The 26976-nt window shown below is 51.7% G+C and overlaps 1 protein-coding gene across 7 annotated transcripts; it reads right to left on the reverse strand.

Moving 5' to 3' along the window:
- SH3GLB2 (SH3 domain containing GRB2 like, endophilin B2) lies at positions 1–26743 on the reverse strand. 7 transcript variants are annotated; one of them, XM_074161098.1, is made up of 13 exons: positions 26640–26702; positions 18022–18163; positions 17545–17673; positions 16172–16305; positions 15604–15696; positions 13481–13492; positions 11432–11494; positions 7100–7123; positions 4105–4194; positions 3495–3595; positions 3000–3014; positions 2124–2388; positions 1–1480 (listed from the first exon to the last, which is right to left on the reverse strand). In XM_074161098.1, the coding sequence occupies exons 1-13, from the start codon at positions 26700–26702 to the stop codon at positions 1373–1375; spliced, it is 1239 nt and encodes a 412-aa protein (XP_074017199.1). In that variant the 3' UTR covers positions 1–1372. The 7 variants fall into 7 exon arrangements, with proteins under 7 accessions (XP_074017199.1, XP_074017200.1, XP_074017201.1 ...); XM_074161099.1 differs by lacking the exon at positions 13481–13492; XM_074161100.1 differs by lacking the exons at positions 3000–3014; positions 13481–13492 and having other exon boundaries at positions 26640–26743.
- Positions 26744–26976: the final 233 nt, after the last annotated feature.

A 26976-nucleotide genomic window follows, 5' to 3' on the forward strand; every position in this document is an offset into this window, starting at 1 on the left:
CAGGCAGTTTGTTTATTGGCAAATAAGTGCTGAAAACCGTGAGCCCTACATAACACAGGTGCTCAGTGCCCTGTTACATTAGAGTGGTCACGATACCGTCGGGGAAAGTGCAAAAGATCCATAAACAAGCAAAGGTAGTTGGGACATACCGAGGGGAAGGCTGTGAACAGAGAGCTTGGTGCAGGGGAGCTTCTCTTCCATCCAGCTCGAGTGGAAAACGAATTACACGGCAGCGGGAGTCCTCTAGGCCAGCTCTAGCTAAAAAGCTCATTATGGGATTAAAAGGCCTACACACCCGAGCGCTCCCTTTGAGCTAAACCAGCACCTCCGTGAAGGGCAAAGCCTGGATTGTTTGGGGGGGTGTGTGTGGCCAAGAACAGCTCCTCGTTGGAGATGACAGGGAGAGGGACTGTCCCTCACTGCGCGGGGATGCACCAGCTCTGTTCACGGCTGAGACGGGAGGGGAAGCATTCGTTAAATCCGTGATCTAGGGTGAAAATAAAGTCAGGCTAAAACATGCCTGGAAGAGACACACTGAAAGAAAAGCCTGGACAATTAACACAGGGAGCAAAGCTTGTAAAAAGGCTTGTAAACTCTTTGCAGTCCAAGAGCAGTTTCTCAGAGGAAATGCAAGCAAGATGCATGGTCCCTTGCACTGAGGTTTGATTTCTGACATACAGACCCTATTTCACAGAGAAATTTCCTTCCAGCTTCAGAGGAGAGTTCTAGCTTGAAGCCATCGGGCACCACGACAACACGTGTGGCTCTGGGAGAGCCCCGCATCGCTGCTCTCCCGCAGCTGAGCGGGGGGGGGTGGGTGGGTTTAACAGGCTCGTCATTCTTAAATTCAGCCTCCTTGCCTTAAGATCTAGACCCCGACAGAGGGTTTGTGTGGGACGCTGCCCCACGGGAATGCTTGATGGTGTGAGACGGGCAATTCTACTGCTGAAGAAGAGAGAGGGCGGGGGGCAGAGGGGGCAGACAGGCAGGAAGCCGCAGCAGACGCAGGGGGGGGGTGTAACAGAACCTCGGTGGCAGCGCTGAGGGGGACAACGGGGCTGGCCGCGGGGAAGCCACTGCCATAAACAAGACAAGGTAGGGGAGGAAAAAAAAGTAATCGAGGGATCTTGCGCCATGGAGACTAACCTCAAAGCAGGCTGCACTGGTAGTTACCGAATTCAGTCTCGGGTGCCATCAGCCCTTCCCCAAAACCTCACTGTAACAGTTTTACCACTTCTTTCCCACAATTCCCGTATTAGCAATGGAGTGTCAACCCTGAAGAGAGCAATGGTCTCGGATGAAGAAATCCGCATTAGAAGTGCCAGGAGATGAGGGGTGCATTCTGCTTGTACATTCTTCTTCCTGGAGACATTTAACTTAAAAGTTCCAAGTAAGTGACAGGAACTTTCCCTTTCTGGTTCCCTCTTTCCCCGATGAGCCAGTCTGGATCCATGCCTGGCAGGCTGTACACAGTGATCATCTGGGGAGAGAAGACAGCGTGAGACAGGATCTTCTTCTGCAGACAGAGCCCAGAAGTTCAGTCAGATGGGGACTGAAAGAACACTAACTCCTGGAGTTCATTTAGCAGACACCTGTGCCCCTTCCCTGGAGCCATCGGCAGCTTCAGGAGAAGATCTACAGAAATCTGCTCAGTGATGTCCCTGTCGGCTTTGCGGTTTCCAAATTGACTTGTATTGTATTTTTGCATGATATTGCTCTGTCGTCCCTTCTGAATACAAAAGTTCAGTCTGGTCAGCAAAAGAGTTTGCAACTTGATGAATTTCCTTTTTTTTCTCAGCCCAGGCCTCCAGCCAGGAGCTTATCCCACTGCTCTCGGATAAGGTACCTGTATTTGAGGGTCACGGTGAAGATACCAGGTACTGGGGTATTTTGTGAGCTGGGTACGGCTGGACTCCAATAGAGCAGAAGAGTTATTGGGCTGATGTTCTTAAATAGCAAATAGGCATGAGCACAACTCCTGCAACTCAGGGGATACTAGTGTCGAGGAAAAGATTCTATTAGTACTTCCAAAAAACTGGGTTTTTAGGGGCAGGGAAAGTAACCAAGACCTTGCTGAGGGCGGGCAGTTATAGCACAATTCAACGCAAAGAAAAACCACCCACCTCATCTGCAAGGAGTGCCAGCTCAGTGCTGTCGGCTGCTTCGTAGTCATAGAGGACTCTGGCCTTCCGTGTCCCGCTGGCAGGAGGCTTGACTTCATTGGGGTTCAGGACACCCTCTGCCACGGTATTAGGCACCCCGACAATGGTGGGCACAACTGGAATAGTAGGCACAGCTGGGAGCGTGGCAGCACCAACAGCTGGAGGGGAGGTAGCAGCTGTGGGAGGAGAGGTGGATTCTGCGTTGCCTACGAATGTGCCTGAAAATCTTACAGAGGAGAAAAAAAGCAGAGTTCAGTGAGGCTCTGGTACGAGGAACCAAGGAAGAGCTCCTTCTTTCTGAATGGCACTGCAGAGATGATGCTCCCGAGTTTCACAGCCATAACGTGTCTACACTGCCCTTTGAATGGGGAAATGCGCTCAGTTCTCAGGTGCTGAGACTGCAACAGGTAATATTTGTCTGCTTGTTTTGATTCCAGTGTCCTGTTGCAGGACTGGCACCGAACTGGCAGAGCACGAGGCTGAAGCGCGGCACCAGAGAGAATGGCAGGTGCCATTCTTGGCTCTGCAGGAGCTTTACTGGGTTGTGTCACGTCCTTGCCCTGCTCTCACACGGTCTGTGTTACCCGTTTAGTCTGCTCGTTCTTCAGGAAAGGTACACTCGTTGTTGCTGTTAAACTGGGTGCCACAACTGGAGGCTCCCAGGCTTTCTGGGCTCTAGGGAGAGACAGTAATGGTGCTCGGTCTCATTTATCTGGAGATACCCCCCCCCGCACTAACAGAGCTCAGCCCTGGCCCTTGCGGTGCGTCTGCACAGACTCCAGAATCTGGCTGAGGTGGAGAGCTCTTTGAGCCAGTCCCGTGCAACATCTTACTTACATCTCTCCTTTGGAGCTGCAAGCATGGAAAAGAACGGAACAGGAGCAGTGAGTGATCGCGCAGAGGCAACAGCCCCTCCCGGGTCAGGCCACCCCACTGATGTGACAGGTTTAACAGACAAACCAGCCCTGCCCGGGGGACGTGCAGCCGCAGCACAGAATCCCTCACTGCTGCAGCTGAGGCTCGCTGCTTGGCAACGGGAATCTGTCTCCCATGCGACTTACCTAATTTAGAGGAAGAATGTTCAAACTCTTACGGCCATCATGCTTTGAGATGAATGTATAAAACCCAGACCAATCCAATGGCAAAGCCCACTCTACATGCACTCCCACAGGGACTGGTCACCATTCTATAAGCTCAGAAGCTCTGTCAAGAGCATGGAGGGGGCTTTAAAACTTCTGCCCAACATTGTAACGCGGGCTGGGGAAGGAGGCCTGAGCTAGGGGTAGCCAGACGAGTAACCCTTAGAGAAGTAAAAGCAGTCTCTTATCTCACCTGCCCAGTTGCTTCTGTAGCTCCAGCATATATTGGTAACACTGAGCATAGTAGTTGGTCTGAGACTCCACAAACTCGTGGAGACAGCGAAGATGATTCACCTGGAGGGAGAAGGACCATGAGCTGGTCTGTGAGTTGGGGACCAGGCACAGGAACCCTCTTCCTGCAGCTACGACCTACCCCACAGGAAGCCGACTTGTGCGGGCCAGGATTTAAAAGAGTTACTTTGTTGGCTTGAATATACTCATTTGTTCAGTTTGGGAATGCTGCATAGGCCCAAGGGTGATCCCAGAGAGGAGGCTGCTCCTGGCACTCTAGCCATGCCCACGTGGCTAGTCCACAGCTCTACTGAGGGAAGAACGAGATTTTTCTGGCTCAGAAGCATTTTGAGGACTGCAGAACTGCAGGTGTCACAGTGGCAGTGCCTGCTCGTGCTTCATTATGTTTTCAGTTTGAACATTCCAGGTTTTATGAGGAGGTTGCTGTAGCCTCCAAATTTATGACCCCCTTCTACTTCTGCTCCCTGTTCAGAGCTCTAGCATCCTCTCGGTGTTCTTTGAGAAAGGAGCCAAGAGTCGCTGTAGCCCCCCAGTTACCGAGGAAGACTCACGTGTGTGCTGCTGATCCCCTCCAGCAGGAGACGTGTCACCTCTGCCTGTCGATCGAACTCGGTCTGCGTGAGCCTCAGCTCGTGTTCTGCCTGCAAAACAGGACAGGGTGTTCCAGGTGGCACAAGGCAGGGACCCCTGCTCTGCCTCTTCCAACACCCACCTCCTCCAACCAACCCCCCTTTTGGCACCGAGACAAGAGCGCTGTTGGCTCAGTAGGATCCACATGCACCTGTGACACTGAACATCAGGCACAAGACACCCTGGGTGAGGATCCCAGACGCCTCTGGCTGTATTTCAGCTTGATTCCTGCTTCATCCTGCACTGGATCACTGCAGGTCACAGAATGGCAGCATCCAGCTAGGAAGCTCCCACTCCCACAAGACTAGAACATGAGGATGGAGAGGCTTTGCTAATCTTGAGGTATGCGGGAAGCCAGTCCCACGCCAGCACCCATCCTTTTATCGCCTCTTGTAGGGCTCAGAGCTGGACCAATGCTGAGCCAATGCTGCTCATTGTCTGTCCCCTGCAAAGGTAACACTGGAAACAGGACAGTTCCCATGGTCAGCAGCCTGAGTCTGCTGCCAAACAGAACTGTGCAGCTCTGTTAAACCCCTCTGTAGGCCTAGAGACACGGGAAAGTGAGAACCTCCCTAAATTTCTCTCCAAAAGTGTGATTTTTTGCCAGGCATCCTTTTTATCGTCGCAGGAAAAAGGCTGAGGCCAGAGAGCATTTATCAAATGGCTGTTACACTCAACTGCATCTCTCTGCAATGGAGATGGACATCCCAATCAAACATCTACCCGAGGCTCTCCTTTGAAGCTAGGTACTTGTTTGGAGCCAGGAGGAGTTAAGCAGTGATTAACATAAGGCAGCTACGCAGCAGACATTGGGGATTTAGAGACAGTGATACTGGAGACCCTATTTATCAAACAGACGGAACATCTCTCCCCCTCCAACACCCAGCGTATTTGCACTGGGACAGTTTTGCGGCACCACAACACCCAGGGGGATCCTTGCAGCGAGAAGAACTCCAGAAGTGGTGGAGCCATCAGATGCTCTGGTACCTGCTGTCCCCTCCCCACTGCCGGAGGGAACGGGGTGACAAGCAGGCACACCTGTTCTCTCCAGCACACGTTGCTCCTTAGCACCAAGCAGAACACGCCAGTTCCCTCTTAGGCTGTGCTGTGACCGATCGCACACAAGAGTGATGTCCACTCAGCTACAACTTGCTGGACGGAGAGGAGTGCGGGTTCTGTGTCCTTTTCCCCTTCTCCAGGAGGGTGCAGCAATGGGAGGGGTGCCTGCCGTGGTGCGGTGGTTCCTGCACGGCACCAGTTCTGCGACGGAGCTCCTTTTGCCGCTTTGGAAATGCTCTGAATGTTCTTGTCTGGAATTGGCCCCAGAGAACTCATCCAGACAGGCTGACAGTCTGGGAGCAGAGGCCACACCGTTGGCGTTTTCTGACCCCAGAGGAGACCCGGCCTTCCCGGCAGGGCAAGCTGGAGGAGCTGCTGGGGCTGTCACATCCCTCATCTGGTGAGAGCGTTACCGGTACTGCCCTACAGCTGGGCTACAACAAAGAAATGCTCTGACTGTCTTTTAATCAGATTTGTCTATTTTAAGCTACAACTGATCTATTTTCTTGCATCCTCTGTATGAAAGGGATTATTTAAAGGAGAAGGGGGGATATAACGGGAAATACCAGCACAATGCCTGCAGATTCTTGCTCCAGTGAGCTGAGCCCAGACTTTGGGAGCGGCAGAGCTGTTTGAGACTTGTGACAGGCAGACCCAGCTCCCTTTGGCACCGCCTGGGATTTGACCCGTTGCCTCTCCCTGCTGGCTCAGAGCAGTTGCAGGATGTCATTTCCCATGAAGCCAGCACTGCACTGTGACCAGGGTGGTCCCTTCCAGTCTTCTGCTTCTCCAAGACACGGAGAACTTTGAAATTTGTTGATGTACCTTGGTCTATCTGACCAGGATAGACCGAGGATGGAGGAACAGAGCCTGGCATGCTTACGGCTGACTGCAGTCAGCTGATTTGTTTGAGGGACTGAAGGGTTTAAAGTCCGGGATAAGCTGGTTCAAAACCAGCCAGTCTGCTCTGATGGTGCATTTAGAGCAAGGCAGTAAAGGTTGCTATCATGCAGAGCATGCAGGAACGTGCCATTCTACCGCCTTGCAGTTCAGGCTTCAGGCTAACGTCTGCTGGGGGGTGTTTGTGGTATGAGAGGCAAGGGGATCCCAGAAGGTGTCTCTGGAGGCTCCGTACCATGCTGGAGCTCCACACAGAGCTCACCCTGGTCGCTAGTCCACTAGCAGCCCTCCATCCATCTTCATGGACGAGTCACACTCCCCTTGGGGAACCCAGAAAATAAACAAGATCCAGGACTTTGCCTCCATGGATCCACTCGGAAGGATAAGTGCAGCTCACCCAGAGTCAACTCCACAATAGGCTCCAAACCTCCCACCCTGTCCTCCTGACAGAGCTGTTCCCTCCAGAAGCTGAAGCTGCTCATGGGGAAACCCTCTGTCCTTGCTTCAGCTCTGCTCAGAGCTCCTGCTTGAACCCCACAACAAGCAGGCAAAGGGCTACTAGGGGCTAATGCACGGCACATGCAAAATTGGAGCAGGCAGGGCCTCTGCCGCAGGAGCAGAGCTGAACCACGTCACAGCGCATCACCTCTGCTCCCGTGACACCAGTGCAGGGCTTCCAGAGCTGTCTTTTATCACATACGCACAAAAGCCTGGTTTGCCTGGGAAGTCTCTCCCACAAAGTACAGCCAACTGGCCCACGGGCAGGCTCTTCCTAAGCCACTGTCAGAGTCACACTCAACCGTACAGCTGCAGGGTCAGGACTGGGGTGACAACAGCAAGGTCCCACTGCTGCTCCCCTGCGCACCGGCAGGAAGGAGCCGGCGGCAGCACCTCCCACCCCCTAAAGACCACCAGCACACCCAGAAGGTTTGAGCACAATTTCAGCTGGGTACTTACTTTTTCCACCTCGTCGCTCCAAAGCTGTAGGGGCCACAGAGCAACAGGAAAGGAGATCAGTGTTGGAGACGTCGAGAAGCACTCGGCATTAACACCAATTGGCAAGGACGCTCCGTGGACACAAGCAGGCCAACTCCGGGGACAAGCCAGCCCTTCACCCAGCAGCAGCTGCCAGACCGATGCCCCTTCCCCTCATTCTTGCACCCTCGAGCTCAGTGTCACAGTGGGAGAGCAAGTCCGTGCCACCAGAGCCAGCAGCTCTGCCAGGGCTGTTACAGCAACTGCTTTCAATGGACTCCAGGAAGAACAGAATTAAAGCAGCAGAGTCCTCCGAACAGCAAGGGTTCCTTTGCTGAAGCCTGCAGAGGCTGGTGTTGAAGGACAGCCCTTCTTTTAGGATTGTGGGGAGGCAAATGAGCTGCTTGAACCCACGAATAGGGCCTGGGAACTGCCGTGAGCTCAAGCCAGCCAGAGGCCAGTGTTCCTCACCCACTGGTCTAGAGAGCTCAGGTTAATGGGATCATAATCCAGCCAGTCTGCGCTACCGACAGGCATGGTTGGCTACAGCAAGGAGGAGGCAATGGCTGGGTGCTGCTGCCTTTGAGCCAGGCAAAACATCACGCTACTCCTTCCCACTCTCCTCACCCACAGGGGCACATTCGGGGCAGCACAACACCGCCAGCTGCTTGCTGGGATCTGGCTCCAGGACATGAAACAATTGACAACAACGAGTCACACACAGCAATGGGAAAGGGAGAGAAGGGGAAGAAAAACCCATTGATCCTTCCCAGAGGTTCTTGGCTTGGCCTTTCCTCAGCAGAAAACTACTCCCTCAGCTCTGGATCAACTGGAACCACACCAGCCTGCCACGGGGAGATGGCCTCTGAGATCCCCAGCTTCACTCTCTGATGATACCTTTGCAGATGAGGGAAGTTCACCACAGCGCTGCTGATGTGGAAGCCCCTGGACCTGGTGGAAGCACCTGGAAGCCCCTTGCTGGATGCCGTGGTGTCGGAGGGAGGACATGCTCTGTTTAGACCCAGGGTCTCCCAGCTGGACCACGCTGAGGTTTGCTCACCAGCAACTGCTCTCAGGTGGGTTGTGGTAGCCCCAGATGCAGAGACATCTTCACCAGCCAATATAAGGAGCACCTGCAGGAAGGTTTTATGCCAGCTCCTTGGCTTGCTGCCTGCTCCTGTTCTGGCTTCTGCCCCCTGGCCTGCGGCTCAGCTCCTGTTCCATGGTATGTAGCCTGATTGGCATCTCTTCTTACTTGAGTGGAGTTACTGTAGCTGGTCCCCTTAGGATCGCAGGCTGTCCCTGTGCAGTGCTCAGTGTACCGAGGCTGGGTGTTTTCTCTGACCTTTAGGTGGATGTTTTGTTACTGCAAATCAGAAACTGCTTCAACTAAAGCCTGGGGAATTTCAGGCGTGCCTGGGGACACAAGCCCTTTCCCCTTCTCAGCCTAAGAGAAGGAAGGCAGATGGTAGAAAGATCCTGGAGGGCAGCTGAGAAGCAGGTCCTAGCCTGAACTGTGCTCTGGCACGGGCCCTCTGTCAGCACACCCTCAGGTTTTTGGAGCAAGGTTTACTGTAGGGGCAATGGGCAGTTTTCACTCTGGCCACAGGTCTTCCTACTTAGATGCTGTAGACAGTACTTAAGCCATTCCAGGCCCATTTCATCATTGCAATTCTGAATTTGGAGCCAGATTTGTTTCTCTTCTGTTGGCCTTGCTGTGTGATCTCCAGCTCTGACCCTGTGGTGCCCTGGGGCATTATGGCTTTGCTGATCTATCCTGGGCTAAGGCACTGTGTGGCTCCAGTCAGAATGTTTCAGACTGCTCAGGGAGCAGGAAAACCCACGATCTACACCCATCTTCCTCCCCCCAGCTCAAGCCAGAAGAACCCTCTTTAAGGTACTCAATGTGTTTTTCTTGGAGTCATTCCTAGGAGCACAGCACACGGCAAGTGGCAGAGTTTGAGAGAAAGGGATAATATTTAGGCTTACACAGCCCACATACACTTTCTTACACAAAAACAAAAGGTCAGTGTGGGAGAGAGGAGAAATGGCTCCTCAGCCTCCAACCCATACAAAACAAGGGAGGTGCTTGTCTCCAGGTGGATCTAATTCCATCTAAGCCCTCCTGTTACGGGAGGGGGAAAAAACCAAAACAAAAGCACCATGTTATTCACCTCTCCAAAAAACAATAACAGAAATTTAGAATCCAAACGGGAGCCCTGCTGGGGGCATGTGGTCCACGAGAGAGCTGACAAAGACGAAATTGTTACCTGGGCATAAGCAATCCCTCCCTCCAGAAGTGAGCAGAGCTCAACAGCAAGGCGAGCAGCAGCCACTGCTCTGTACTGTCAGCACAGACTAAGACTAAAGTAGCACAAGGATTCTGGCCTGGAAGAAAAGCAGAGCGACAGCATGAAGAGCTCCTACCTTGCTGCAGCGCCTGACCCCTTGGGGTGAGTGCTGGGATTAGAGAGCTTGTTGCAAAGCATCCCTGCCTGCGCGGAGCTGGGGAGCAGTCTGGGCTCAGCCCGCATTCTGCTAATTAGAGATGCCAATTGTTATTTAAGTCACCCCTGCTAGTGCAGCTGGACTTCAGGTGGCACTTCAACCACCATCTGCAACCTCTAAAATAGATAGTTTTGGAAGCCATGAGACAAGAGGCTACGCCAGCAGGTTTCCTACAGGTCCTCAAACTCCATCAAACTTGATTAAGTGATCAAGGCCAACGCTGGCTGCTTACCTAGAGCAAGTCTGTCTCCTAGAGCCCTGCCCTGTCCCACATCATCATCACTGCTGTCAGAGCTTCTCTAGCAGAGCTCTGAAGAGGGACTGCTGAACTGGTCTACCCTGGCACTTCTCTGCCACCTGTGGGCTAAAACCTTCCTAAAACTCTGTTCTCCTGTCACATTACTGTGCTTGGCATCTGCTCCCCACAACAGCTTTGCAGTTCAATGATGACTAGACATGTTCAACCGAGCATCTGGGCACTCTGCGAGATGCTAATGCATGTTATGCAAATGCTTGCCTCCAGGTCTGCTTTAGAAAGCCTTGGGGAACGATCAGGATACCCTGGTCTAATCAGAGCTATTCAGAGACAGGGAAAGTCTGGTTTCTCTCCTCTGATTCTCCTGCAGCTCAGTTCTAGTCCCTTATTGCGCTGTCCTTGGAACAGACCTTTCCAAGGGAGAAGCAGGAGCCACTGTGTGAGTTGCTGTGCTAGGAGAGATGGAGACTGAGCAATTGCTACAGCATCACCAGTCTCCGCTTCATCCTAAGGAGTCTCATCACTGGGGCAGTCACCTATGGAAATAATTTTCTAGCTATTGTGCAAAGCTATTTCTGATCCCAGCATCACTCTCCAAGAAGGTCAGGACAGATGCCCCTGGGAACTAACACTGATGCTACCAGCTCAGACACATCTCTCCCCAAACAGGATGGGTTGTCCATTAACCAAATCCAACTTATTTCCATGATGTTTTTTGTTTGCTAGAAGGCTGAGCTGTCCTTTTTCATATCTACAGACCCCACTCCCTGGCCCTTCCATTCCCAGATTACTCTATTAACAGGCATCAGTGTTGTTCTGAAATGCTATTTAGGAAGCAAGATGATCAGTTTTCAACATTTTAACGAGAAATGTGACATTGTGCAATGGGGAGCCATGAACACAGCACGGAAAGTCAATTGCTTGACCACAACCACTCAGTGCCACACAGTAGAGATGCAACGGGCTATTCACCCACCCCCAGCGCACCTGACTGCAGAACAGCCACCAACAGACAGGCCCCAAGATGAAAGGGGGGGAAAAAAAATTGATCTCTATTTGCAGAATAGACGAGCCTGTGCTGTCAGCTACTGCATTACTGACACGATGGGTGGCAGAGATTCCTCCACCTTTGCTTCTCTTGACCAGCTACAAAGTCTCGGAGCACTGTCACCACAGTACTGATCAGGCAGTCACACGCGTGACATTGCCAGTGTATGGCTGGAACCATCCAGGAAGGCCAGTCTTTGAGGTTTTTTTCCTTTCAATTGCTCCACTAGCAATAAAGAACAGTCCGAAGGTTCCCACTGGAAGTGTGGAAATGGATAGGCAGAGAAACTGGAAAGCAAACCAAGGAGCAAAAGTGCCAGACCCTGACCATGCACCCCCACAGGGGGGATCTGCATCCTTCAGGTTGAATCAGAGGAACCTTGGGCAGCCCATGTCACATTAAAATGTTGAAAACAGCACAGCACTAGGTCTGAGTTTAAGTCAGGTGAAGAGAGGGGCAGGAAGAGGTTGGAGAGGGAACATCTAGGAGGAGGCAATCTTACCGCTGATGCGCTGGCGGAGAGAACGTAATTACGAGGTCTAGTCTCCTGAAAGTCAGGCACAGCCTAGTGGGGGGAATAGAGTTTCATGTACAAGTCACGCAGGAGAGTCGGGAGGAGTCAGTCGGGCAATGGATGGAAGAAGGGACTAGCGTGTTTCTCCTGACTCTGCTGGGAGCTTAGTTCAAATTCTTATGGGATGGCAGGACGGAGGTCTCCCAACAGCTTGGATAGTGGCGTGTGGAAGCCAGGCTTGTGCAAGAGGAGGTGGACTGGCTCATGCAGTCACACCCAGCACTTGACCAGCAGATGTTTCTGCCTGTACTTACAGCTGTCCGCTCACACAGCGCCCAGTTGGAGTGGAGATGAGACGGCACAATCTCAAATGCATTTCCCATTCCCTTGCAGCCAGCAGGTTGCTCACATCATGTCGGCTCAGTCCAGTGGGCAGGACCTTCCTTCCCCTTTCTTTCCACCTACAGTCCTAGAAGTGTCCCTGTACAGGGCCTTATCCTTGAAGTGGGCATATTTACTAGCATCAGAGCATCCTTTTCACAGTGTCTTTTAAAGAAACACATCTACTTGTTCTTACTCTCCCCAAGCCTCTGGGCGTGTTCTCTCCCAGAAGACTCAGATCTGCTATTTTCAGTAAGGAGAATGGCTTAGCCAAAGCAGATCTAGTCCAAAGCCTGTTGCCAAAGGCAGTGTATGAGTTCTCAGCCCAGAGGTCAGAAAACCCCCAAGCCACCTTCTCCATAGCTAAACTTCTGCCCTGGGGCAGGAAGAGTTAAGCACTCCGGAGGTTTTTCCTCCTTGGGAATACAAGGGATCCAGTCTGCCCACACACAAGTGTGGGATCACTAGCCATCACAGAACAGCTAAGAGTAGGCCTCCCCCTGGGGTGACCTTTGGCTGTAGCATCACCCAAAGCGCTGAGTCAACCAGCGCTTACAGCTGGTGTGATGGATCAGGGCATCCTCCTGGTCAGGCTTCGCTGCGCAGTGAGTTGGTGTGAAAGGCTGGCACAGGATCCAGCTGTAACCCAGCTACGCTGTTAATCCTCTCAGGCCCCACATTTCCTCTCCCAGGTTAATCTCTTTGCAGCTCACCCAGATCTGCTTATACACGCTGACCCGATTTGCTGGGCCCCGAGCAGCCTGCTGGAATGAGTGACCAGGGTGTGGAGGAGCAGTCAGGCAATCCCAACAACAGTTTGGTTTTTTTTAAAAACCATCTAGGAGTTTTGGGGATGGCTGGAGGGAAGGAATAAGGAGGAGCAACTCCTATTACAATTAAAATCTGAATATAAGAAGAAAAATGCACCAGTGAGATTTGAGGCCAACACAGCAACTAGGCTTAACTCCTCCCTGTGGGGAGAGGAGGTATTTCACAACAACAGCTTATTAGCTTTTTTTTTTTTTTAAAGGTAAGAGCAACTGAAGAAACCTCTCCTCCCATTCTCTGGTCTCCAGAGAGTCCCAAAACTAGTCACAGCACATGGGATGAAGGAGGCAAGCTGCTCTTGCACTCCTACGCATCAACAAGTTGTATTTGCAAGCAGTGGTCAAAAGTGATCTACCTCCCTCCCACTCCCGCTCTTGTAATGGGGAAAACGGGCAGAGCCCTGGAGCCTGGAGGACAGAACAGCATCACAACCAGATCAACCTGCCTGTCATTGTCTCTGGACTGCTTCCCTTCCAGGAGAGGGGCTTGCCACCCAACCTGTCCTCCTCCTGCCTGCAGCCGGAGGAGCCTGAGTGGGTCTTTAGGGGAGCCCCTGCCTCTCTTGAGCACTGCTTGCAAGCAGCATTGATGGAACAGAGTGCATGCTCCAGAGGGGTTGCCGGCAGCCAACAGATGCTCCCATCTTCCTGGGCTACCTTCCCCAGGCAGCCACAGCCCTGACCACGCTCAGTACATGCTCCAGGGCCAGTCCCAATGGGACAAGGGAGATACGAATTTTCATTTAAAATGGGAAAGAGACAATGAGAGGTGTTAAAGAAAAAAAAAATAAAAAATCATCACAGCACTGTTAGCACAGTCAATACTCACATCTCCCTCACACTGAGCAAATTACAAAGAAACAAAACAAAAAGGTTAGTAAACAAAACAGCATCAACAGGAAGGACAAAGCACGAAGTCAGAGGGAAATGCACAAGCCCAGACACTCGAACAGCAGCTCACAGGTCTGGGCAGCAGCACACTTGGAGGGTCAGTCACGAGACAGAAGCTGTGGGAACACGAGTTTGCACTACAGAGGGGAAGAGCAGCGAGAGAGGGGTGAGCTGGGAGAGGCCAGATACTTGAGGGCAGCTTGGATGGAGAGGTGTGACACGGGACTCCGGGCATGTTACAGGGCACATTGTGGTTTAATGATGAGTTAATACGCCTTGAGCAGAGGCAGCAGTTCTCCCCCCTCCATGCTGGGAGCCTGCGCCTTGTCCTCTAGTAGTCAGTGGGGCGTCCTGGGGCCAGGGACCCCACCTTTAAGCTAAGCTGGGTAAGAGATGGGTACCCACAACAGCAGCTGAGGCTGTTCTTCTGATGGGCTGGAAAGTGGCTTGGGACAAACACCCTGGAAAGCCTGAACTGGCTTTCCATCCCGCCTGGGGCATGCCAGCCCTGCAGTTCCCGTGAGAAACCAAGCTTTTCTTTTCCAGCTGCAGGGAAGTCCCTCACCCAAGGGTCTGTGTGCAGGTGAGAGGCCTCAAGACCACTTCATGTAGGAAGCAAAGAGGGTGGAAAGGGAGGAAGCACAGGAGGTATTGGAATTCCTGTTCTGATTTTAGCTTAAGATAATGCAAGGGCCACCAATTCCCACTGAGGCTGGGGGCACCATCCCCTTCAGAAGGGGAATCGGGGATCCATGAAGTTACCTTCAGTGGATCTGGGTGACCTGACCGATGAGAGGAGGCTTTTTTAAAAGGGCAGCCTATCACTTTTTTTCACCCAGAGCTTTGTTCAGGGCTTTCCCACATAGGACTGAGTGCTCCCTTAGACCTGCTGATGGGGGCTGCTGAGCTTAGCACAGCTTCCCCATATGGCATGTATGCAGTTAGAGCTGGAGAAAAGGGGAAACACCTGGGAACTGGCCACTCAGGGAGCTGCAAGGCCAGAGGCCTAGCTGAGCAGATGGCTAGAAAATGAGCTCATGGCAGAGTTCCTAGGCTGGTATCCCAGTGCGTCCCAGAGACTGAGTGACAAGGATTCCTGCCTATTCTGATTGCACGCGTTTGCTAGTTGAGCTCCTGGCCCAGCCTAGAAGCAGAACTTGGCAAGTCCTTGTGCCAACAGCCAGAGCACTACAGGATGGCAGATCTGCTTCAACAAGGCCCTCCAGGGAACCCATCAGTGCCCACCTACAGCCTCCCTGCCATACTGCCTCTGCCCAGGGAGAGTTCAGCTCCAGGAGAAGCCTCAAGCCCAGGGAGCACCCTGAGCTGACAGGTCATCAGCCTCAGACAAGCACCTTGAAGCCCTTGTCCCCGTTGCTCAGGCCTGCAGACAGGGACACTGGCTGACTTACCAGTCCCTTCTCCGCTGCTCTGACCTGGGGGCTAGTTTACTTGTCATGATTTCCTCACAGCCAGAGGGCAAGACTAGCCTATAACTAGGCAGCACCATGAATTAAGTGAATAGAGAGGCTGAAGGAAGGGCCTCTTGGTAGACAGTCTTACCGTGGCCACCCCAGCACTCGTGTTTGGGGACAACTGAATTGGCAGAATCCTAACTGGTCTGGAAACTGTTGCAGAGCCCCAGCGTGCTTTTCCCTTGTGCACCTCCCAGCTCAGCTCTCTCTTGGCTTGCTTTGAGATCCCCAGCGAAACTTAGCAAGTCCTCAGAAGATGCAGCCTTTTAGTTACTAGTACAAATCATCTGGCAACCACTATCAGTCAGGAGACAGGAGCCTGGGTCGGGTAGAAGATTCCAGACTTTGGAAGCTCAGAACTATTTGTTTCAACAACTCCCCCACGGGAGGACATCTGAAGAAGAGGGACGTGGCTCCTGGTCACAGTTCCCTTGTGTACCAGACACAAAATGCCCCCACCCATGCCTGCCAGAGCCAGGACATAGTAGGACAGCCTAATTTTTGTCCAGAGAGCATGTGGCATTGCTCATGTGAGCCAAGCCCTGGGGCCAGAAGGACAGCGAGGAAAATGAGGGGAAAAAATTACCGCTGCTTTTGCCTCGGCAGCTTTGGCTTTCTTCAACCTGGCTTTGCAGGCATCCAGATCCAGGCGGCGGTTCTGCAGGATCCTCCGCTCTTTCTGGAAGGGACAGAAAATGGGATAAGAGCAGACTGTTTAGGAACTGTTGGGGAGGGAAAGGGACAAGGTACCATCTAGGAATCAAATTTATTTCCTTAGTAAAAAGTGTTAGTGAGAAAGAAGCAGTTGCTGTGTTCATCTTGTTAACAAGAATCTTGGGCCTGGCTGCCAGGGATACAGGCTGACCTGGAAACAGGGCAGCTGTGGGTGGCTGATGCCCATTCAGCTGCAGGAGTCAGGAAAGGAGTTACCTTCCTCACGCACATCAACTGGCAATCCTGCTCTGCTGCAGAGGGAGCCCCGAGCAGATCCAGGATTGCTATTTCCCTGTCACTGCATTCTTTGGGGGGAGAGGTACGTAGTCCTTTCTCAACAGGGAAGGAAAATTAGTTCTTTCAGCACTGCCTCCCTCTCCCCCTGTCCTCCTTGTCTGTGGTGACAGGACAAGCTTCCCCTTCCCTGCCACCATACTTACAGATATGGTTCGCCAATCCCCTTCCAGGAAGTTGCGCAGTGGAGTCAGGAAGTTGAGGGAGGCAGAGTGGATGAAGTCCCGTTCTGCTGCACCTAAGCGCCTTTGAGTCTCTCCAACTTTTATCAAGGTCTTCCCTGCAATAACAGGAGCCTTCAGCATCAGGAGAAACCAATTAACATTGTGTTGGCTTCAGCCAACTCACCCAGAGTTACCAGAGTCCAGTGTCAGGGGACAAAGGCACAGTGTACGCTGCCTGGACAAGGTGACCATGCCCATACCACACCAGCTTCAGTCCTAACTACAATCTGCTTTTAGCTTGAGGCCTCTTCTCAGCTGCTCCCAGCGCAGCTTTGATCTTATCTGAGGCACTTATTCCACTGATGTCCTTTTACTGCTATACCTGCTTGCGCAGAATGATCTGTTTGTCTCATAAAACAGAGGCACAGGAACAGAGCAGCAAATTAAAAAGCACCAGACCAGAAAAAATGAGTTGATTAGGCAGTGCTGGCTATAGATGCAGTTACAGCTGTTCTGCCTGTAACAGGACTCGCTATTGAACAGCTATTGATTTGGAGAGCAGTAACAAAGATCGTGGCAGAGGCAAGGACAGCTGGAAGTTAAGGCTGTGCTTCTGTGCAGGTTTGCTGCTCCAAGAAGCCTAAAATTCCCCCAGGAAGGGGCAACTGTTAGGATTTAAGAGCAGAAAGAGGTACTGTGTGGTCAGGAAGGGGCCTGTTGAGGCTTGTAGCCAAGCACCAATCTTCCTAAATCTGTTTTCCTGTTCTCTTTCTGCTGGAGAAAGATTTTTTTTTTTTTTTTTTTTCACCCTCCACTTGCAGGACACAGTTAAAGGATGGTTCTCCTGTTCAGAGTCTAGAGAAACTCTCTGCAAGTAGATACCACCTTAGACTAAATATATGCTCAAACTGAACAAAGCGAAAGCCATTCACTGCAACAAGGTGAGTTTAGAAAGCCATAGAAATAGCACAGTTTCTGCATCCTATACCCAGCTCTACCAGTTACCCTGGATCTCTGTGTGTGTGTGTGTTTCTTCTCTACCTCTGCCAGACTTGAGGACTGTATAAGGAATGGGGACACCCCTGCCCCTTTTTTACCCCACAGCATGGAAGATGCTTTGCTGTGGAGTAGGACTGACTTCCTACTCCAGGTGGGCTGTTTGTTTCTGTGCTAGAGAAGACCCTTCTCTGGCATCAGCTTTGACACACCCACAGGCAGGTTGCCACAGGGGAAGCGGGCCACCCTGCCCCCTTCAAGCGTCATGCTGCAGAAGTCTTAACCCAAGCCAGTCACGGGGATGCACTCTTAGGAAGGGATGGATTCCCAGGGCTTTTTAATTAGCCAGGCTGACTTACCATAAGGTGTCCCTGGCCCAAAGTCATTAGCTGCTTCTGTCATGTACTGTGCCAGCAGCTCCCCGTTGGTGACCCGGGAAGGCACCTTCCGGTCCAGCTTCTCATAGAGGAATTCTTCTACTCTGGCACCTGGAATGAGGATCCCACCAGCAATTACAGGATGGAGGATGAAGGACAGGCCCCTGAAACTGGCATTCAGGGTAGCCCACCCCATGCATCCCTCAAGGTACTGGACAGCAAACATCAGCACCAGGAGAAGTTGTCCCTTCCCCAGCCCTCAGGAGCACTGCCAGGCTGTGCAGGGCAGCAGCCAGGCACCTCTCAGCTACATTGGGAAGGAAGGACAGGCCCTGCAAAGACAGGTTTCTTCCAACCCCCACAAACTCAATGGAACAGGGATCTCTGCCAGACGGCATCTTTTAACACGGAGCTGCAAGTCATATTTGTCCTTCAAGCATTAGAAGAACCTGGACTTACTAGGGTTTGGCTGTAGCAGAACCTCGGTCTGACGCAAGATCTTCTCTGTCCAGTTCTTTGTGCAGTCTGCCCTGGCCAGAAGGTTTTCAAAGTGGGCGTCTAGTTCAGTCTTCTCAGCCTGGCCCAACTTTTCTTCAGTAAACTGCAGGAAGGACGTAGTCATTAGAAGGTCTGTTCTACTAAAGCAAAATTATAGTGTGCTATAGAGCTATTAAGAGACACTGAGGCTTATTCTGTCTCATGCATTCATCTTAGAGGGGAGCTAAAAAGCCTTCAAGGTATCATTCTTTGTTCCCAGGTATCTTTTGGGGAAGAGGGCAAAAGTCTGCCCAGGAGTGGAACAAACATTGAGCTAAAAATAGAGCCCAAGTTTGAGAGGTGTTCTGGAATAAGTATTTTTTAATAAGGTCTTAAAAAAGCCCCCTCTAATTGTGAGGAATCTATTTGAATGTGCATTGGGTTCTTCATGCAGGAAAGCAACAGACATCCTTCAGGTGAGGCAAGATGCCAATTCCCTTCACCTCCTCTTAACCAACTCTATGTCCTGCAAACCCGGCAGGATCAGGAATGCCACTACCACCTCACAAGTCCTGCTTGCTTCTCATTATATACACAACATCGAGTTTGCTACAGGGCTTGTGAGTGCCCGCCAACAGCCATCAGACTGACAGTGTCTGAGCGCTGCCTCCCAGCTCACCTCCTGCCTTGCTGGCAGTGAGCATCTGAGGTTTAAGGAGGCTTAAACTCAGGATTTAGATAAAAATGCTTCCAGCAAGTGACTCTTCCTCTAGGACACGCTCTGAAGCGGGGTGTTGAGAGCAATATAGTGGTGCCTGACTCTTAGCACTTGGATTCATACTGGCATATACATACATACTCCCTCCCTCCGCGATTCGTTTTAAGTTTAAGATTAGCAGCAGGGAAAAGCAGGCTGTGAAAGTCTTCAGTGTCTTCATACTGGGCAGTGACATCTGACAAGCAAGGTTTGTCAGTCTGGAGGTGCAGCATCAGATGGCCTGGAGACCCCCCATAGCTTTCTTGGGGGATTTCTGAGAGAAGAGTCCATTCCCTCGCATCCCTTCCCCATTTTCTACTCATCCTCTCAGTGAAGTTAGCCAAGCACAATTTCCTGCTCTTGATGGAACCAATATCTTGTTGAGTCATACTAAGAGACCCCTTTAAACAGCTCTGCCACTTGGGAGCCTACAGAAGTAGCAGTTGTCCTTTTAGCCCTTGTTGTTGGCCTCTGGTGCCACTGTTATCAGGACATCATACAGTACAATACCTGGTACATTCAGGTGGCAAGAGATTAAAGCCTGGCTAAAACTTCTAGATGAAATACAGCTCCTGTCTAATCTAGCACCTGTACCTTCTCCTCTCCCCTGTCCCAGAGCTCAGCTCTAGATGGGCCAAGATGCTCTCTTCATGGGGTCTTGGTCTGATGTCTGCTGCCCCCCCCGAAAGGCTTTCTGGCAAGCTCTGTTCCTGTGGCTGCCCATCACCCCCAGCTGCGTTCACATCCCGTACAATGCTGGGAACAAAGGGAGATAAGGAGCAAGCCCAGAACCAGTATGCGAGGAGGCAAACAGCCTTTAGGAGTCCTGTTACCGGCCATGTGCAAATGTTACTAGATGTCCGAGATATCCAAGCCCTGCAGGTATGTTTACACAGCGACCTGTTTGGGCAAGCTAGAGGCAGTGAACCGCTTTGCTGGATGTTGGTGGTGACAGGTACTGAACTGCAAGGACAGTCACACTCTCTCCTGCAGCCCGGTGGGGACAGAGGAGTCACAGCCATGCATGACCAGGGATCGCTTCACTAGTCTGTTCCTCAGCATCAGTAGCCCCTGGTTACTGACAGTTATTTTCAGCTCAGTCTTGCCATGGACCCCTGGCTATTGCTGGACATGGCTAAAAGCAGATTGAAGGTGAGAAGGTGTTTGTATTGCTTTGTACCTAATGTCTGTGATTGCCTTTGGGGGACACACACAACTATCAGCCGTGCGTGAGCGGCTGAGGCTCCCTCCCTCTGTCACTGTTGGAAACCCAGGGCTGTTTTCAGACTCTGCCAGGCTGGGCTGAGTCACTGCCATGCAGCAAACTGGGGCTTCCCAGGTATTTGGCACAAATTCTTGAGTCATCTGTTTAAGAGCATTCTTAAACAAGCCAAGACTCTTTGATGCAAGCATAACAGTCTCCCTCGTCCCCCTTTCACAGGCAGCTTTTTGAGATCTCACTTTCAAGTCCAGCTCTTCTTGCAATTTATACTCTCCTGCACCAGCATCTGCCCTGGAGCTGTCAAGCCTAAACCCAGTTGCTTATCAGCTGAATTTAGTCAGCTTCTTACAGCATTGCTGCAGAGTCAGGTCACTGCTGAAACCCTCCAGCATCTCCACAGTGCTACTGCCAGCCTCTTGAATCACTCCAGCTTTGGGATCCTTTGCTATATTCATCTCCAAACATCACTGTCCTTTTGCGGCTGTTTTCTGTAACCCACCCCTTCACCCAGTGCACTGGAATAATATGTCGCTTGGCCAGGGAGCAGCCAGGACTCAGAAACTTTAGTGCCTGACTTGAGATAAGAACTGAGCTGTTTGTCTTGCAAGAGAGCTGAGGACACGCACCACGATCACTGCAAGCCTGGGCTATGCCAGAAGGGGAGGATGGGCGGGAATCTCAGTCACAGCCTGTGGCTCCAAAGGGCCAGGCCAGAAAACAATCTCTTATTCAGGCTTTTTTTTCAGCGTTGGAAAGCAGGATATGAATGTCATGAAGTGGGTGCAAGGGCACGGGAAGCTGTAGCTCACTTGCTGGGAGGCTGTTACTCCATTTACACTTAATTCCCTTAGTCTCTCCCTCACCCCTGACCAGCAAAGTCCAGACCCAGGCACAGCTTTGGGGCAACTGGTACCACTTCACTGAGGGTTGCTGCAGAAGGTGCTCTTTTCCTCCCCTGCAGCACACTTCTACCTCCTTCTCTGTACATGGGGAGTCATTGATGCAGCTCAACTTGACCTCTAACGTGACTTTTCAGGCAAATCAAGAGAACTCGCTCAACTACACAGCACTACTGGGAACATGCCACTGTCAGGTGCAGAGCAGAGCAGGACCACCTCTTGCAGGAGCAGCTGGCAGTGAGATCAGATGAAACTTCTCATGGAAGCACAGCCAGTGGAGGAGATTAGAGGTAAATTACACCGCCTTATCCTATGAGCTGGTTCTTTCTTATGGCTGGTGCAAGTGGAGATCTGAGCTTTCAGGTGGCAACAGGTCTCAGCTGCTGATCCCCTCTTAACTGGCTGCCCAAGTCAGTGTCCCCAGTGAAAAGCTGGGTAGAACAACAGCAGTTTATGAAGTCTGGTTACTCAAGTATTTCAAGCAGAACTCCCCCATAAAGGACTTCTGTTTCTAGGAATTTGTTTTCCTAACACTTACAGAAATGTCATTATTTTTCCCTTCCCATTGAACAGGCATGAGATTTCACTGTGAGGCCAAGAGATGCAGGAGAACAGATGAGCTGATCATACACTCGTGCCTCCTGACTGTAAAAAGACAGATTTAAAATATTCTGTGTCTTGGTGTCTTTTGCAGCACCAAATACTCCGTACTGCCACAGATGGGAGCCTTATTCGGCTGTATCAAGTTGACCTACAAGCTTGGTGAATATCCACCTGGGAGAGAGTCAGGGCAGGCAGAGCACATACCATTGCAATGCCTGGGGAGAACATTAAGCTCCTCCTTCCTGATGCGACAGAATTACCCCCATTTTTTTTTTTTAGAATCTGACGGTTGGGTCAACACTCCTGCCCCGAACCTGGGATCCCATGCCAGGTCGTGGGCATGGTCGTGGGCTTCCTGTCCTGCAGAAAGCATCCCTGCAGCTGATCCAGCTGAGCACCAGTCCCGTCTTTGTGCAGGGAAGCCAATGAGGTGATTAATAATGCAGGGCAGCCTTTTGTCGAGTGCCACTCTAGCTCTCCAGGAAGAGGAGAGTCGTGCTGCATTCCAGGGCATCAATAATTTAGCCAAAGGTTGGATTTCCTCTGGGAGGCTTGGCTGGCCAGCAGGAATGCTAGATGCATTATCAGGGCCCGTGTGGGCAAGCAGGCTGACACATCAGGAGAGCAGCGCTTGGGTGACAGGCCCGAAAGAAGAAAGACCGTGCTGGACTGCAGTTAGGGCAGCTGCCTGCATTCACAGCTTGAGCGAAAAAGCCCCTTTCCCCAAGAGAGTTGGTAGAGACATTACTGGGATGTCAGGAGGGTGAGCAAGTAGAGCTGAGCTGGATGGGTCCCTCTGCACCACAGCTACAATATCAAAAAAGGCTGTGCTTATAGCCCTAGAGATTTAAGGCCATCAAGGTTAGGCTTTAAAATAACACGTGTTGTTTTCCTTGCTGAAAGCATTAGCACCTTTCTCCCCTTTAAAGCGAGGGGAATAAAATCCCAGTGCTCCCATTGAGTTATGCCAACACCACAGCTGTTTTGCACAATGCAGCACGAGTTGACTTGTGTCTCTGCCAGGCTTGTGTGATTTTTCCATCCCTCTCCCCTCCAGCTGGCCCAGGCCTATATGCTGTGAGCTTGGACACGGCAGCTCCAGCCCCCTTGCAGACGATCTAATGGCAGAGTTCAGGCCCTTGCACCACTGGCAGGGTCCCCAGTTTTTCCAGCTGGAGATTACTTATGACTTTCCACCTTAAATCACAGAGATCAAACCAGGGCCAGGAGTCTTAAACCAGGAATGGTCTCCTGCACCTGCCAGTAGTTTTGGGCCGATGGATTTTCTGAAGCCTCCGAACAGCTTCATAATGCCCGGACTATTGTAACATTTGCTTTTTTGGTGATCAGAGGCAAGACAGAATCAGTTCCGGCAAATCTACCTCCCACCTTGTACAGGGTTACATTAAGAGAGAAGCCATAGCCCCTTAGTCAGCATCTAAAAACTACCTGAATCTCAACAGCTCTGGACCAGATACAGAGTATGCTTCAAGTATTTGGTCACCAGGAGTCAGGAAAGCAAGGCTCTGAGCCAAGTAAAACTGTGCTAGAGGACAGAAGGAAGCCATTAACAGGACAGCTTGGTTAACTCATGAGCAAGGCATTTGGGAGAGGAAAAAATACTGCCCTCATGGATTTATAGGCGTGTTTCAAATGGAAGCATGCTCTGGCCCGTACCTCTGCCTTTGAAACCCTTTTAAATCACCTCCTGTTCTCTTAACTTCTAAGGTGTCCGGCAACCAAGGTATCAACACCAGTAAAGTCAGCAAGCAGAGGGGAAAAGTCTGTTTTATCACCAGAGTTGAGAGAGATGGGGGAGTCTGTGTTTGTTCAGGGCCTTCAAGATAGAGTAAGTCAACCTCTAACTGCTAGTAGTAATTATATTAGCAATGGAATAAGCACCCAAAAGCTGTACTCACGCTTGGGCAATTTTACCCAGAGTCAGTTTACATCAAAACTGACAAAAGACAGACACCTACAATTATTTCCAGACATCCCTGAGAGCGCCTGGCTTGCAGCCTGTCTAGAACAGAGACATCCAATGTGTTACCTTTGGAAGGAGAGATGCCAGTTCTGTAGGGAAGCCGGACCTGTCAGCATTGCTTCCTCTGCAGGGATTTGGGATCAAACCCACTTTACTGATAACTGGAAGGTGCAGCTGATCAAAGAGAAAGGCCTTATTCTCCTTCAGTGAATATTAGAACAGCATGACCTGTTTGAAGTCTGTCTGCAGGCGCAGCTGGTAGGGGCTATGTGCTACATCCCCTCTGAGGATGCTTACTGGGTGGCTGTGACTGGTGGAGCAAGTGTCAATACAGTACATTGTCGAGTGGGATGCTGAATCCTACAAAAGCTCTTTATCCTTGCAGCTGCAAGCTTAAGCTTGTTCCCCGCTCCCAGGACAGTAGTGCTGACCACCACCTCCCTCCTCTACTTTGTCTGCTTCTGCTACCTGTTTTGTTTTTCCAAAGAAAACAAGATGCCATGAAGGCTGCAGGGCACTGCCTGGTCAGGGAGCCACGAACACAAGCCTGATAAGGTAGTTATGCTTATACAGCTTCTTTCTCACAGCCACCTTTGTCCTGCCCCTGCTGGACATGGGTACAGGGTTGCCTACCCAGGAGCACACAAGCCTTTCAAGCTGCCAGTTAGCTCAGGCACCAGTTAGCCACATAAAGGGAGTGGTTTGTTGAGGGTTTTTTTGGTCATGAGTAAGGTCAAGCTTAGTTACAGAATCACAGAATGATATGGGGTTGGAAGGGACCTCTGGAGATCATCTAGTCCAACCCCCCGCCAAAGCAGGTCCACCCAGAGCAGGTTGCACAGGAACGTGTCCAGGTGGGGTTTGAATGTCTCCAGTGACGGAGACTCCACCACCTCCCTGGGCAGCCTGTTCCAGTGCTCTGTCACCCTCAAAGTAAAGAAGTTCCTCCTCATGTTTAGATGGAGCTTCTTATGTTCAAGTCTGTGTCCATTACGTCTTGTCCTGTCACTGGGCACCGCTGAAAAAAGACTGGCCCCTTCCTTTTGACACCCACCCTTTAAGTATATATAGGCATTGATCAGATTCCCCTCAGTCTTCTCTTCTCCAGACTAAGAAGACCCAAGCCCCTCCCAAATCCTTCAGACAGCACCTACATTAGATTGCATTTGACAGGTTTCAAACAAGGTTTGCTCCTGCCCTAAGCCTCAGGGAAGCCACCCCAGAGGTGGTGTGCTGCCCATGCTCTACCTCCTTCCCCCCTTGCCGAGTAATGCTACAGCCCTTTTTCCAGTTTGAGTTAAGCTCTTGTGTGTTGGCCAGACATCCCAGCCAGACAGCAATAGCTAATGCTGTCTGAGTGGCACAGCACATAATGGCCAGTCCATTTATCTCCCAGTTGCTGCAATTCCAGTAAAACATCACTTTGTTAAATGCCTGAAGCCAAAGAAAGCGTCTCCAATGCTATAGAAAAACTGAGCTTATTCTAGGCAGGTCATATTCTCCTCCTGGAAGATCTGCCGTGCTAGAGTGCTACGAACCCAATCCTCATTGCCAACAGTAGACCTCAACTGTCATTTCTGGCTCTTGGTGGAGACAGGGCAATGCTCACCCACGCTAGCAGCAGGACTCTACGGGGACAGCCTAAATAAGCCTATTTTCTCCAGCAATTAGACTTCAGAAGTTGTTTTCAGCCTCAGCAATCCATTTCCTTCCAGTCTTCCCTCTTTACACAAACACCTGCACGCTGTCCACAAGTACCAGTGCCCATTTTGCTTCAAGAAATTACTACTGTAATTAGTCATATGAATATTCATACACGAGATTATGTGGAGTAGGTGTAGCAGGCAGAAGCCACTATTTATAAACGCCTTCTTGTTCTAGAATCTCTGTGTGCAGACACTGTTCCCATGCCTGTCTCCTTCCTACGCCTTGAAGCTAAAAACCACTTATCAGAGACTTACAATAAGGCTTCTAAACATAAGATTTCTCTACAGCATTTCTTCCATTCTTCTGCTACCAAGGTCATTTGCATGAGAACAGCATCTTTAAGCTTTCCATCTGCTCCTTATTTTGCACCTGTAGTTAATATCTCTCTTTTTCATAACATATGACTCATTGGCACAGTTACAGGAGGTGATATCTGTTTACAGGAGACCAGTTCCTAAAAGAGCCAGAATTACTCCACTCTACAGAAGGTTTTGGAACAAGACAGCATGGCTCTGTTTATCAACCCCCCCACAATAGGTAGAAGAATATGCCCAGTCCCAGAGTCACCAGCTGGACTTTGCTTCTCAGGCAGGATCCCAACCAGCTCTGACTTCTCTCCTCTCCTGCCCAGCCAAGAGCAGTTTTCCAGTTGTTATGCCCAAGAAGTGGACAGATTCAGCAGCAACATCTCACCACCTGATGCACACTTTGCTCCTCAGGGGCAGCCAAGTTTCTTTACTCCACAGCTCCGGGGGGTCACTGCATCTCCAAACAGCTCCTGATCTCAAGTTTGCAAAGGATGGTCCTGATGCCACTTTAGCCCACGGAGATGCTGCTTGCTCAGTCTTAGGAGCTCCTTCCCATCACTTTAACAGTACTGTGATTTGTTAGGGCCTGGGAGCTACTGCTACCTGACCTCCCAAGGGACTGAAGTGCAGACCATCTGCAAGGCCACCGCTGCCACACCTCCCTAAGCAAAATGGAACAGTTCCCCAACGGGTCTGGGGAAACAACTTTGCAAGATAAGCATTTCTGCAAAACCAACCACCTTTAGGCAAGCAACGTCCTCTCCACACCCCTCTTTCCCCATCAGCGGTTTGCGTGGAAGCATCTCTGGACCTTATGAGTCTCACCTCAGCAGCACCGTGGTTTGGCTTAGCTCCTGCTGGGGGGGGGGGGGGGTCACTCAGCACCGCTCAGAGCCCCCAGCGCCCAGAGGTGGCCGCGGCTCAGCCAAGCGGATCCGGCCAGCTGCAAACTCATTCTCCAGCCTCCCTCCCTCGGGCTGGGGAAACACCTCCCTGGCGGGTCCCAGGCAGCGGGAAGGCCCGGCAGCCCCGGGGGAGCCCCGGCCAGGCCCGACTCCCCCCCGTCCCCTCAGGAGGGCGCCGTTGCCATGGCGACGCGCTGCGGCCCGGCCCGCCTCACCTGCATGGCGCGGGAGAAGAAGACCCCCGCGTCCGACGCCAGCTTCTTCACGTTGAAATCCATGGCGGCACCAGGAGCCGCCGCCTCCGCCGCGCCGCGCCCCCGCTGTCACCGCGGCCGCCGCACGCCCGCCCTTTATAGCGCCGATCGATGCCCTCCTCCAGCCGCACCGCGGCCTCTTAAAAGGGCTCTGTGTCACCCGCGGGGCCTCCCGGTGCCGAGCCGGGCGGGCGGGCGGTGCAGCGGCGGAAGGAGAGCGCCGGACCGTCAAGGCTGCCAGCGGGGGCGGGTCTGGCCTTCTCGGGGAGCGCCGCGGGCGGCGGGGGCGCGGGCGGCG

This window comes from Numenius arquata, chromosome 19 (assembly GCF_964106895.1).
Source record: "Numenius arquata chromosome 19, bNumArq3.hap1.1, whole genome shotgun sequence".
NCBI classification, from domain to species: Eukaryota; Metazoa; Chordata; class Aves; order Charadriiformes; family Scolopacidae; genus Numenius; species Numenius arquata.